Source organism: Engraulis encrasicolus, chromosome 19 (assembly GCF_034702125.1).
Source record: "Engraulis encrasicolus isolate BLACKSEA-1 chromosome 19, IST_EnEncr_1.0, whole genome shotgun sequence".
Lineage (NCBI taxonomy): Eukaryota > Metazoa > Chordata > Actinopteri > Clupeiformes > Engraulidae > Engraulis > Engraulis encrasicolus.
The window spans coordinates 3,296,174-3,310,015 of NC_085875.1; the positions used below are offsets into that span (position 1 = coordinate 3,296,174).

Here is a 13,842-nt window from a genome sequence, read left to right on the forward strand (position 1 = left end):
ACAAGAGTTACATTTATTATTAAATAGGAAGTGACATTGGAGGTCAACAAATGAAAAGCAAAGGTTGAGGCATGTCATAAAGAGCCCAAAGTGTGTACTATAGTGTGTGTATGCTGTCTAGTGTGTATATATACTGTCAACTGATCTACTACAGGCCGTGTCTTGGGCAAATAATACCAGCCTATTCTCTGCGTGTCAAAATTCATTCTGGCATTAGCCCTTTTTTTCCAGATGTAGACGACCTTTAGAGCCCCTGACTGAGTGTCACACATTTCATCACTCCCCAACGCTCCTTGTGATGTGATATAACAGCTATTTTTAAAAATGAGACATAGTGCAACTAAATAAAGATACTTCAAACCTCACTGCCACATGAGGTACCAGCTGAGACACAGTCATGTCAGGACGGACACAGTAGCATATCACAATGCTCAGCAGGGATTGGTTTTAATGAGGTGACACATACTGATTTTTTTTCTCACTCTGACTGGCGTAAACTGGATTTTAGAGCTGGGCCAAAGCTTGGCTAAGTCCTTTGAGGACTACAATCACATATGAAATTAGAATTTTCTGTGGTAGCTTAGAAAGTAAAATTGCAGAAGAATTAGGGGGGGGGGGAGTCCTTACTGCTCAAAGGGCCAAACTAAGGCCATGTCCTCCACATTAAGCCAGATAAATAATGTGTCATGGTTTTATATTGTTTTCAGAGTGGTCTGCCACTACGGAAGCTAGCGGTTTTTGATGTCTCCACTGAAGCAGTCACTTTTAAAAAGCTTAGTATTTTGTTTTCGAATTGTGTGAAGGACGAGAGGCATAATCGGCAACATAACTATGTTCTCATTATTTATCCACTTTATTGTGGGCAGGGCCTAACATTGCAATGGTGCTGGATCGTTAAGCCCTATTATGAAACTACAGAAATGAGTCTGCACAAACCAGTGGTGCTATTCTCATAGTTTAATATCATACATAAACATTTACATAAGGTTAATATTACAAAGAGTAAACAACAACAGAGCTGTCTATTTACTGCACTTTACTGAAAAACGAACTCTTTACATGTTTAAAATCTGCAGGTGGTGAGGCTACAGATTAAAATAAATTTTTATTCCAACAAAATGCTAGTATCCTTTATAGCCTTGGAGAAAAGTAGTTTAAAGGATTGGTGGAACAACATCACAGAAACTGTTAGCTTAATGTTGTATGCAGCAATTTACATCTTGTACAAGACATTAGTGTATTTCATGTAAATAATAAATCAAATGAAAGCAGACAGCCAACAGATGTTTTGACTCACAAAATATTTACATTTAGTTACAGTACATTAAATGTTCATAATACTGAACCATTTGTTGGCATTGTTTTTGTGGCACAAAGTGTTTGCTGATTACATTCAGTTGTCATGGTGACGGTTGAAGACCCTTCTGTCTCTGAGTCCTGGGATGTTGATTTGATAGATAGAGACCACAGACAATTATGAATACAGCTGTGCATCCCTACCTAAGTACACATGGGACTCAATACCTTGGTCTTCCCCTCTCTCTCTCTCTCTCTCTCTCTCTCTCTCTCTCTCTCTCTCTGTAACACACACACACACACACACACACACACACACACACACACACACACACACACACACACACACACACACACACACACACACTTCCACAACAACCCCACTTTAGTCTCTGCCACAGCTCATGTCACACACCCCCTGCCCGGGGTTCAGATCGATGTGTAATGGTTGCCGTAATTTGTCAGTTTGATTTTCTCCGGCAGGATGATATTAACCGAATGAGCCTCCCCACCTCCTCCACCTCCACTTCCACCTCCACCTCCATCTCCACCACTTGTTCTCAGCAGCTGATCTCTCTGCTGCCTGACCAGCTGGGTGTACTTGGCGTTGGCCATCCAGGCCTCGCAGCGTCCGAAGAAGACGATGGCCGTGGTGCCCAGCACTACCAGGCAGGTGAGCAGGCCCAGCACGGCGAAGCAGACCAGCTGGCTGCGCGTCACCAGCGGCCCGGACGACGTGTGCACCGTCTCCTTCAGCGTGATCTTCAGCAGCTCGCGCTCCGGGGGCCGCAGCAGCTTGTGGAAGGCGTAGGCGGGAAGGCTGTAGTGCTGCTGCTGCTGCTGCTGCTGCAGGGAGGCTGCTCCGTGGTGGCTAGCGTGGGCGGCTGCGGCGGCGGCGGCGTGGGCTGCCGCCACCATTTGGGCGTCTGGGTGCTTGGGCCGCAGCCTGCCCGTGGGTCGAGGTTTGGATCTGTGGTGGGCCTGGGCGCACTGTGGCCCGGTGAAATCCGGTGGGCACAGGCAGCGGGGCACAGCGCCAGCGGTACCAGCGGCACCAGCGGCGGTGTTGTTGAGGCAGGAACCGCCATTGAGGCATGGGCTGGTGGGGCATGGGGAGAGGGGGGCTGTGGGGGCAGTGGCGTTCTGGCAGCTGGCACCTCCATATCCGGGTGGGCAGCTGCAGGTGTGGCTGGTGGTGCCGTCGCCTTCAGCAGCACAGATCCCTCCATTGGCACACGGGTTTGGGTGGCATGGGCTGATTTTGAGCTCGCAAAACTCTCCAGTGAAACCAGCTGGGCAGACACAGGTGGGTTGCAATGCGAAGTCCTGAGCATCTTGGCAGGTTCCTCCATTTTGGCAGATGGTGCTGCAAGATAATGATAATAAAAATAACATTAGAAACACTTTTTATTATGGTACAGTTATGGTACCTTACGTCCACGTAATTTTAGATGTGGATGGTGGGGACATATCCATACCACTTTTGACCTTAACCTAGATTGTCCCCACCACTTTTTTCACAAATATAGCGCAAAAATAGCATACGCGGACAATTTGCCATTGAAATGTCCCCACCACTTTCCAAGCCAAACCTACAGCTTTGCCTTACGTAATTATTGTGTACTTTCTGGGGAACAAGAGGGTAACAGAGAGAAGTTGTTACCTGGTAGCAAAACCATCCATACCGTAGGCCTGTACTTTATTCACCAATTTTACTTAGAATGGCAAAAGAGTTATGTTACAATGTAGCAGGGTAATAGCTACACCGTACCTTTAATATGCACAACAATGAGATGTCGGCCAAAAAGAGCAAATGTGCATCTTTAAATGGAAGAACACATTTCAATATTTCAAAGACCTTGCCTGCAGCCTGAGGGTAAACCATTGCAAATGCTCAGTTCAAGTACATTCAAAGTTATTACATCCTGCCACACACTCATTCATATTCATGCTGCATAACCATTCATTTATTCTCACCAGACAGCTCTTAAAATATTATTATGCAAGCCCCAAGTCACAAGTGGCAGGATAGATGGAGCGGTAATAAGTGTGCTTGCTGTGGTATTGCTCATGTTTTTTAAAGATATTTTTCTACTTTTATGCCCTTATTTAGGATGGGACAGTGTGAGAGTGTGACAGGAAACAAATGGGAGAGAGACAGAGGGATCAGGGTGGAAGGATCAGCAAAGGACCTTGGACCGGAATCGAACCCGGGTCGCCAGTGTAATGGTACAATGTCTTAGCTCATTGAACCACGGCGCCCCGTGCTTAGGGTTTTCATTCAGTCATGTTTATTGAGTGAGCTTGCTATGCGAGGACAGCAGGCAGACATGATATGGAAAAGGAACATGATGAACACATCAAAAAGGCATGAAACACTTGTGTTTACCCCAACCGCGGATTCATTAAAACTGAGAAAAGAAAAGTTAAGACAAACCAAAACGCAATCAACGAAGAAAAACAGAAGAAAGCAGTGGTGTTGCCCTACAAAATAATCTTCTGTAAGCACAACATCTAAGTAGGTCTATCAAGCTAGTTCATCATTCCACACAGCAAAACACATGTGTTTACGCAGTACATTGCAGTGTAATGAAGAGTACCCAGAGCTACTGTACATATTCGAGAAAATAATCAACCACAATAAACAACACATGGCCCAACACAGGAGGGTGACGAGGTCAGGACAGGACTCAGCAGACTTTTGAGAGCACATATTGGACAAGAAGGATCATCAATTGTGTGTTATTTGCAAAATTCAAGGCAGTGCTTAGGCCTAAGTGCTCTCCACTATCGGAGCAGTTTTGGCCTTGGGAAATGTAGGCTATGGCCATAACGACTCTGATGCCCATTCATATCTTGACAGCCTGGCAACTCCTTTGGGTGAAATAGATGTAATCTACAGGTCCAGTGTCAAAGCTCCTAGTTCCTTTAAAGCAGTGATTCTCAAAGTGTGGTCCGGGGACCACTGGTGGTCCGTGACAAAGCTCAGGTGGTCCGCGAGGGGATTTCTACTTTTCCAAGACAAGCTAGCAGTAGGCTATATTTGTAACATTATTACAAAGCTAAACATAGCTGAAGTCATATTTTCACCACAATAAGACAGGCTTGTAAATGTGAATAAAAAGTAAGTGACCTGCATCGGAATTAGCAGTGTCAAATTATCACCCGCCAGCTGTCAATTTAGTTGATAGGTGGTCCCTGATCATTCTTGAGGGTACAAAGTGGTCCTCGGTCTGACAAAGTTTGAGAAACACTGGTTTAAAGATCCAGGGCGTTAGATAGATACCGGTTCCCTTCTTTCCTCAAAGTGGGGTCCAGGGACCCCAGGAACTGCTGGGGGTCTGCAGAGAATTACCACGGGGCCCGTGAAAAAGGCTTGTTATTACAATGCAATATGTGAAAATGGTACAGTAGATCACAGGTCAAAGTGGATAGCTTACATGTAGTTACAGTAATGAAATCACATTCATTTAATTTACTATAAGAAGAGTAAATCCAGAGAGAAAACAGGAAGATTCTTGCTATCTCTGGTAAATGTGAGAGAAACACACAGTAGGCCAACATTTAAAAAATCAGACATGGGTCACACTTTGTTTTCATTATGTGGCCCCTTAATGCACGCAGTACCTCCTATGTCACACTGTAATAGACATTGAAAGTTAACTACTACACCACTATGACATTGCACGGGGCCTTTAGTATTACATTACGAGTTGGTCATTGTCATTCTGGTAACAGCTAATTTATAATGCAGTGTCTTAAGGGGTTAAAACAATTTTGGTCAGGTGAAACACTCAGCTACAAAAAGAAGTCTCCTTTGACCAATTCGCTGCGGAGTGATGGGGATGGTTTTTGCACAGATTGGATTTAACTTTTGAACAGATGGATGGATTTGTCCCAGATTCGGTGTGTTAATGTTCTAGGGTAGGTTCATGAGCTGATTAGATTTTGGAAGTCAACACTTGAATTCAAGTTTTGTTTGGCCCATAACTTCTGACCGGGTGGATGGATTTGCCCCAAATGTTTTAGCTTTGTTTTCACAATAGTTGTTTGGTTTAAGCATGACCCTGATCTATGTATATAATAGGCTATATTATTTGTATTTGATATATAAGTTTATAAATGTATATGTGTATAGGCCTAGTTAATATGGTAACACTGTCAAGAAGGTATTTAGCAATTAAGATGCTTTAAAAAATGCTGACAGCTACTTAACTGTAAGAAGTATTTTATAAACGCCATTGGAGAAGAATGTATTCAAACTAGTGAAAGACATCAACAAGGAAACAGATCAATTACAGTTCATCTGCTACACTTAATGGGCAAGCTTAGCCTGTCTATCAGTAAACTTCTACTCAATATTTATTTCCGTGCACGTTACGTCTGATATTCTTTGACGAGGCTCCCAACCGAGCCAATCAACAAAACAAAGGATGAGGGAGGGTGTGAACAAAGAAGGATGATGCATTAATTTATGCCTTCTTCCAGACGAATAACTAGTGACTGGGTAAAAGAAGATTCAATCCTTTTGAAAACTCAAACAGAGTTCAGAGCTTAATTAGGCAACACCACACCATCTGGATACAACATTTGAATGAGAGTAGGCCTACGGCAAGACCACCCAAGGGGAAGCACAGAGAAAAAATGATTGTTTGTTATAATTGCATTGCTTTTTTAAAAAAAAACAAAGCTTTAAAACATATTTTGCACTAGAAATGTATTGACTTAAAAAAAAAATAGCCACAATAGGTACAAAAAATGAATTGTAAAAACCATCTGTGATAGCGAGACACGATTTTCACTGAACCCCCTCAAGAAGCCATATCAGAGGCCAAGCTCAACAGGACATTTCATTTCCTCAGGAGAGATTAAGATGCTCTAGTCTAAGACCCTCATATTTCAAGGATGCTGGAGTGATCTTTGGATGCAATTTTAAAAAGGTGACAAAGGCATTCTGGTGTGGAGGAAGGAAAGGGCGCAAACAGAAGATTTTGATGAAACAGTAATCCACTTCATGTGGGAAATGGATGGAAACTCATCACCCCAAACTGAGTCAGCCCCTCTGCGCAGAGCCTCTGTTCATTAGTTCACTCTCTGAAATTTGGATTAAGCATGTATGCATACATCTTCGTTCTCTCTGGAGAACAGACTTCTCGTGATCGTGCCGCTCTCGCAGGAGAGTGGCTGTCCACACAGTGGACCGATCATCAAAGTGCTTCATGGGGTCCGCAGGGACCACTGCATTCAAGAAGCTGAGATAGATTACGTGGCGTATTGGGCAATGTCGCTGGCCGTGGTGCTGAAGTTCTGCCACGGCTGAGAAATGTCTATGCAGTAAACATTCTCAAGCTCGGGAGTACGGGTCGCCACTGAGAGCTCGGCAGTATCTGCGCCCGCAGACATGTGTAAACCCTGGTGGATGATGGTTGGAGAGCAATGGAGTGAGGTGATCTGAGAGGAAGCTAGGGCAAGACGTTTGACGAATCAATAGAAGAGCGGCGTAAAGGAGGTGAACGAGTAGGTGGTGGGTGCGAGCGAGAAAGACAATTTCTGACTGGAGACAGGTGTGAATAAATGCTGGATAGTTAATTGATATGCAGCTGGTTACTGTAAATAGGCGTGCCTATCATTCGAGCTGAATTCAGCCATATAATTTGATGTGATGGTACTTCCAAACTTCAAATGAGATACATTTCAGAAATTGTGGGTATCGAACCGTAAGTCAAAAATCGTGATACGAACCGAGTCGTGAGTTGAGTGTATCGTTACAGCTCTATTAGGTATATAAAATGAATTTGGAGAGCCGAGCTCAGCTGACCCAGAGGATGTTTATTGACCCTTACCCATGTCTGTCTGTGTGGTGAGTTTCTCGAAAGCCAGTTAGCAACTTTGGTAGTTGCCAATGGGAAATTTCATTGCAAACAACAAAGTAGCTAGCACAGTTAGCAACTATGGTTTCGGGAAATGCACCCCAGAGGGGACTAAAGAAAAAAAGCTGTGAAAAGGAGCACAGTATGTACTGTACAGTATGTGTTTTTCCCTGTATGACTGCAGTTTTCATTTCAAAAAGAACGGCCTGAATAGGACACCATGAGAGGAGATGCTGGAGGTGGCTCATTACAGTGGCGGAAGAAATGCACACAGGGCCCCGGGGGAGAAACACTGATAAGGCCCCCCATACAGCCTGCCAAGTTCATAATAGGGCCCCAACTCAATATCAATGCGGAAGGGCCCTGGGCCCAGGGGCAAATACCCTGCTCCCCTCCTGGCCCCATAGCTCCGAACCTGGCTCATAATAGGGCCCCAACTATCAATACAGCAGGGCCCTGGGCCCAGGGCCAAGTACCCTGCTCCCCCCTACAGCTCCGTCCCTGTCTCATTATCATGGAACACACAGGCACACAGGGCCCCGGGGGGCGAAACACTGATAAGGCCCCCCATACAGTACCCTGCCCCCCCCCCCCTATAGCTCCGCCCCTGGCTCATTACCTGGCGTCCTGGCATTGTCCCCTCCGGAGGTGGCAGCGGTCCCCAGAGTACCCCCCAGGGGGGCAGACACACAGGTACCCCCCCTCGCCCGTCTCGATGCAGGTGGAGTTGCCAGAGCAAGGCTTAGAGGAGCAAGGGTTGGTGTCTGAGGAAGAGCCAAACACAGAACACAGACAATGATGAGGTGGGTGGAATTCTGGTTTGGAAAAATTACTTCTCTGTCTCTTTTTTTCTATTATTGTGCCTCTTGTTTTTGCTCGTTTAGCACAAATATAGAATCCTCTATTTCTTTCTTTCTCTTTCTCTTTCTCTTTCTCTTTCTCTTTCTCTTTCTCTCTCTCTCTCTCTCTCTCTCGTTTGATCTCCCTTTATTGTAAGTCGCAGTCTCTTGAGAGCGGTGGTAAAGGAATGGAATGAGAAAACAGACAGAAGAAGACATGCAGTAAAAGCAGAATCTCATTAGTTTGTGCACGATATCCCAGATAAGACCCTCAAACAGGAGGGAGACAGCTGCGAGTTATTTTTAGCCTTCCTTACCCGCCACCCCAGAAAAGGTCTATAGCTACAAGGAGAGAGCATACAAAAAAGCCACACCATCACGTGACCAATCCCTCAGGACAGACTAATGATTTGCAATCAGGCTCAGGCGCGATGCTCGGACTCCGTCTCCTCACCTTGGTCACAATGGCTCCCTATCCAGCCGTCCTCACACACACACTGCCAGGGCTTTTCACACGTCCCATGAACGCAGCCGGGGAACGGCACACACTGCTCGCACACCGCGCCCTGCCAACCTGCTTTGCACCTGAGGAGAGGAGGAGATATTAACATTGACACGTGTGACCTCCACAAAATGATTTTTCCCTCATTGAAATACTGTACAGAAGGAGCCCTGGCAATAAAACAACCCTTTGGCATGAATAAAACATTTTGAATTCAGAATCTCACAGCTGACAATATAGTCTAAATCAGTGTCTCTTAACTGGTGGGTCGGGACCCAAAAGTGGGTAGCGGATGGCTCCTGGGTGGGTCTCGGAGTTTCAGTGTAAAAATGTATTAATTCATCCTTTTATTGTCAGTCACAAAATTGAAACAAGGTGGTATTGAATAAATGACTGAAGAAAGAGTGACACACGTTTCATATGTTGTATGTCCGCATACAATGCAAATTATGATGCGTATTTTCAAATGCATATATATATCTTTCATAATTATTTGAAGATTCCGATAGCGAGACCAAAAAAATGGGTCAGAACATAATGACCATGGAACATTGTGGGTCCCAAGACTCTTCCCGCAGGTAAGAACCACTTGTCTAAATCAGATTGGGCAGGTGTAACACTGTTCTGGCCTGCCCTGCTTTCACTGCCAGAAAGCAATCACTACACTGGGGTGTGTTTCCTGTTTACAATTGGGTAGTCTCACAAAACAGGGGGGGGGGGACTTCTAGGTTCTCATTTGGGGCCCCATAGCCTACTTGCTAGCCTACGTGCCAGCAGGAGACCATTAAGGGATTTCAACACTATGCCAACAAGCAGTAAGCTACAGAATAAAGATTCCATACATACAGTACCTGCATGTGCCATTTTCTTCACAAACCCCATTGTCTTCATTACATCCGGCTGCGCATTCCAATCCTGTTTCAGGGTGTAAGCAGAGCAACATGAATAAATGTCCATTTATAACACAGAGTGGTTATTCTACTGGTTGTAGCCTAATTACTGTATTTTTAGCCAATCTTACTTCCACAAAAACACAATTGTAGGCTATAAAAACATGTAGAATAGGCCTAATAATGATAGGCATAATAATAATAGGCCTAATAATAACAGACTAATAATAATAATAATAATAATAATAATAATAATAATAATAATAGTCCTAATAGCAACAACAATAATAATAATAAGAATACTGGGGGTTTTTTCTCTCTTTTTTGTGTTGTTTTACCTTTTCCGACGTCAACAGCTAAAAAGCAAAACAAAAACAATATATGGACTCTGAACGCATTCATCTCCGGGTCCGTGGTATGTCCAGGTAGGCTATCTCTGAAGAAGCATGTGTAATGTGTAAGGTAAGTGTTGCAGGTAGCGCTCCAAGACGTGTAGCCTCTGATTCGAAGATAGCCTACAAGGAGATTGTGCGGTGATGAATCACAATGTCCGCCTTGCCAAAGTTACAGGTAAAAAAACGCCTTGAGCTTTAAACGTAGGCTCCGTTCACGCCTTGGTAGAAAATCAACACAGTTTGTTCAAAATGAAGTAATCACACACAAAGGGACCATTGTCTGAGACCAATGTCTGAAAATCAGTTTCCCAAAAAAATTAGTCCTGGTGTCCTTCGCTAATAAGACAAAAATCCAAATACCTTCTAGGAATACTTCCTGGGCAAGAAAACGAGAAAAGATATTTACATCAGTGTGCTCTACAATTAACTATATATTACCGCTCTGGGATGAAGCCAATTCTGGGAAAGCTTCTCAGGGACAATCCAGCGCGAGGAGTGCATGCAGACGATGGAGAGACGGTCCACTTTACGCCCCGCCCACACGGAGTCGCGGAGGAGCTGTCCAGCACTTCAGCCATCTGAACGGGCAAGAAACTTGCCTCTCTCTCACCCCAGAGAAGGGAATTGCGATGGATCTAATGCGGACTAAGCTGTCAGAGTTGGGCGTATTCTCAGCGACAGGCTATGGGGTATATCTGCAATCTCCTGAATGAACTATGTTGTCATTTTAACGCTTGATGTTATTCTACCGGAGTAAATTCGCCTAAATATTAGAGCAAATCTGTCAGCAAGTAGGCTGGTGTTTATTAGTTCATCCATGATGTCATTGTGTTGAGAGGTCCATTACGCATTTGAAGGCTATTAGTCTGCTCATTCAGTAAATCTCTCAAAAACATTAAGATACGAGATTCCGACGCGAGTGTGCTGTGTGTGAATGAATCATTTGGATGTTTCGTTCTGTCAGAGTGTATTCTGTATAGGGTATAATTCCCCAGGCCCAATTAAACGAGGAAGCCATCCATTCACTTGCCATTCTCCCTCACACACACATCGCTTCTCCTGTCGACCTTGGACCTCACGGTATCAATGACAATTATTCTTAATCTCTGTTGCGCATGGCAGGTCCAGCTATGCTTCTGGCATGGTGAAAGTCATGGACATGTAAATGAGCCTACCAAAGACAACAAGCGGAGAGACAGGCGGAAAAAAATGCTTCCATCTTTCTGCCCTCATTTTACTAAAAGATATTGACATGTTGTTGTAACTGATGTGATCTTTTGATCAAAGCATCTAAGGACGAACAAAGACACCCTACTGTTCCACAACCACAAAGACAGTCTCTGAGGACACTATTACTGATTGAAAAGCAATTAAGAGATGTCATGTGACATCATCATCATCTTTTTGACATTGTCATATGCTTATGTAAACATATTAAAATGGACAATACGCAGGTCTACTTGGTTAATATTTACAGCAAATTTAACCAACATTTTCCCCTCATGACAACATAGGCACTATCAGCTTTCTGCATGAACATGTGTGTGGCTTTACTGTGGTATTGTGATAAGCCAGAGAGGGGGCCACATATCGATTTGCTGCCTGCAGATCTGAGATGTGAGATGTTGATTTTCATAGGGTCTCTCTCTCAGAGTGCCTCCTCCCCTTATCCTGAAGGCATGGATACCGTGGAACAAAGCCTGGTGTCTCCTGCTTTTGATGGATGATTTCAAACCAGAAGGCAAAGCTGCCTCCTCCTCCACCACCACAGAGCAGCAACCACCATTAACAGTGCTCAAGGCTCTACTACACAGAGGAACCGATTATTATTATTATTATTATGAAAGGAGACTAAGCCTTGATGAGACTTGCGGATGTTAAAAAAAATAATATATTATAATAATAATAATTGGTGCATCTGGTTAAGGGCTCAGTGTGTGCTTCTCTCGCTGTTGTCCAGGGTTGGGCCACTAGAGAGGCTTGTAAGACGGCAGCCATGTCTATTCACGCCGTGGCTGCATGGGTGGGAATACTGATGTGGTGTGGAGGGCAAGGGGACCAGGGCCGGACTGGCCATCTGGCATAGCGGGTATTTCTCGTTGGGCCCCGCACCCTTGTGGGCCCCTATTTTCAGAAATGTCAAAAATATATATACCGTATATTAATTTGTGAGTCAGTTCTTCGTCGCTAATTATGAGGGGACCCTTTAAGCCAAAAGTGCCCGGGCCCTATTTCTCCCCCAGTACAGCCCTGGGTGGGAATACTGATTTAGTGTGGAGGGCAAGGATGGGGACCAGCGTGGCCAAACGAGTCGACTGCAACATGTGATGTATTCAGGTCACACTCTGGCACCAAAGAGCACTTTTCACATGCCGGCAATCTGAGCAATGAGGGACTGATGCTCTGCTCACATGCCCGCCTGCCCCAAAACAGCTGTGTGTGTGTGTGTGTTCATGTGTATGTGTGTGTGCGTGTGTGTGTGTGTGTGTGTGTGTGTGTGTGTGTGTGTGTGTGTGTGTGTGTGTGTGTGTGTGTGTGTGTGTGTGTGTGTGTGTGTGTGTGTGTGTGTGTGTGTGTGTGTGTGAGTGTGTGTGTGCGTGCGTGTGTGTATGTGTGCGTGCGTGCGTGTGTGTGTGTGTGTGTGTGTGTGTGTGTGTGTGTGTGTGTGTGTGTGTGTGTGTGTGTGTGTGTGTGTGTGTGTGTGTGCGCGCGCATGTGTGTGACTGTGTGTGTGTGTGTGTGTGTGTGTGTGTGTGTGTGTGTGTGTGTGTGTGCTGCTCACGGACAGCTACACTTCATGCCTCATTAAGTACTCTATCATGTTTCGTTTGGGTAATCAGTGACTAGAAAACACCCGACATAGAACTAATTGGAACAGAAAATTACTTTTTGCTATATTAAGTTCCTGGGGGGAAAAAAACAAGTGCCGGAATGTTGTCAAAAGCTGCATAATGATTTGTGCATAGGTCATAGGTCAAATACTGCAGTACAGGCAGCTTCTCCAAACTCCCATACCATAGACAGTTGTAATGTATGAAATTATGACCCACTTTGTCTAATCACATAAAATATACAGTATCCTTGTTCAGTTTGCTGTTTGGAACATTAGCAAGATGTTAACGTGTTATAAAAAATAATCATTTGTCAGCTATAATGTTAGGCTAAAACCCCAAGAAAACGATATCCTTTCTGGTTTAAAAATAGATTTTGATTGGACTGGATTGGATACTGTTGGTTACAAGCACTGGGCGAGTTGTAAAATCAAAGCAGGGGGGATGATCAGAGAAGGATTCTGATTATTGGAGATTCAGATGTTTCTCCTACTGAGAATTTTTGAAAATGTAGTTGTTAAAAGTGCAATATTAACATAATAAGTGAAGAAGGGATGTCTGTTTTAGAGGGGGATGATTTTTGACCATTTTCATTGTAGGGATCCCCCCGCATCTCCCTATAACTCGAGCCCTGGTTACAAGTCTTTCCCTGATAGTGAAAACACTGTGGGGAAATTATTGTATAAATTATTATTTATTTGATTAATTCTTGTATACACACAAAAACATCAAACTAAATAAGTGAAAGCATGTAAATACATTTCAATAACACGTTTTGCTTCAATGACATGCACCAGATAAACATAACACTTAACTTGACGCCGGTGTCATAAGCATGTCATTACAGTGTCATAATAGTGTCATGGCACAACTTTGGGTTGTCTTTGCCATAACCGAATGTCACTTAAGGCCAACAGTCAACATGAACATAATGTTTATGACTTATATGACTGTGTCATGACACTACAGGTATTATGACACTGTAATGACATGCTTATGACACCGGCGTCAAATAAAGTGTTACCTAAACATGTGTAAGTGTGCCAAGTTGTGTTGTGCCGTTTATTGCCCCTGTCACAACTCTTTTGAAACACGTTTATTTTTCATGGTAATGAATATCCACCAAATCAATAATTTTGCTCAGTTTTAACAGCTGATATGTTTTCCTTCTTTGTTCTATTCTCCATCTAATGCAAGAATCACATGCTTTGAAAATGAT

At 44.0% G+C, this 13,842-nt stretch overlaps 1 protein-coding gene across 1 annotated transcript in view; it reads right to left on the minus strand.

Moving 5' to 3' along the window:
- Positions 1-1,725: 1,725 nt before the first annotated feature.
- Positions 1,726-13,842, minus strand: part of LOC134435168 (protein delta homolog 1) — a 28,484-nt gene continuing 16,367 nt past the window's right edge. The window contains exons 2-5 of the mRNA XM_063184021.1: positions 9,359-9,422; positions 8,460-8,590; positions 7,786-7,930; positions 1,726-2,662 (exon numbers count right to left, since the gene is read on the minus strand). Of these exons, the coding sequence (XP_063040091.1) occupies positions 1,726-2,662; positions 7,786-7,930; positions 8,460-8,590; positions 9,359-9,422 (1,277 nt within the window). The remainder of the gene's footprint in view (positions 2,663-7,785; positions 7,931-8,459; positions 8,591-9,358; positions 9,423-13,842) is intronic.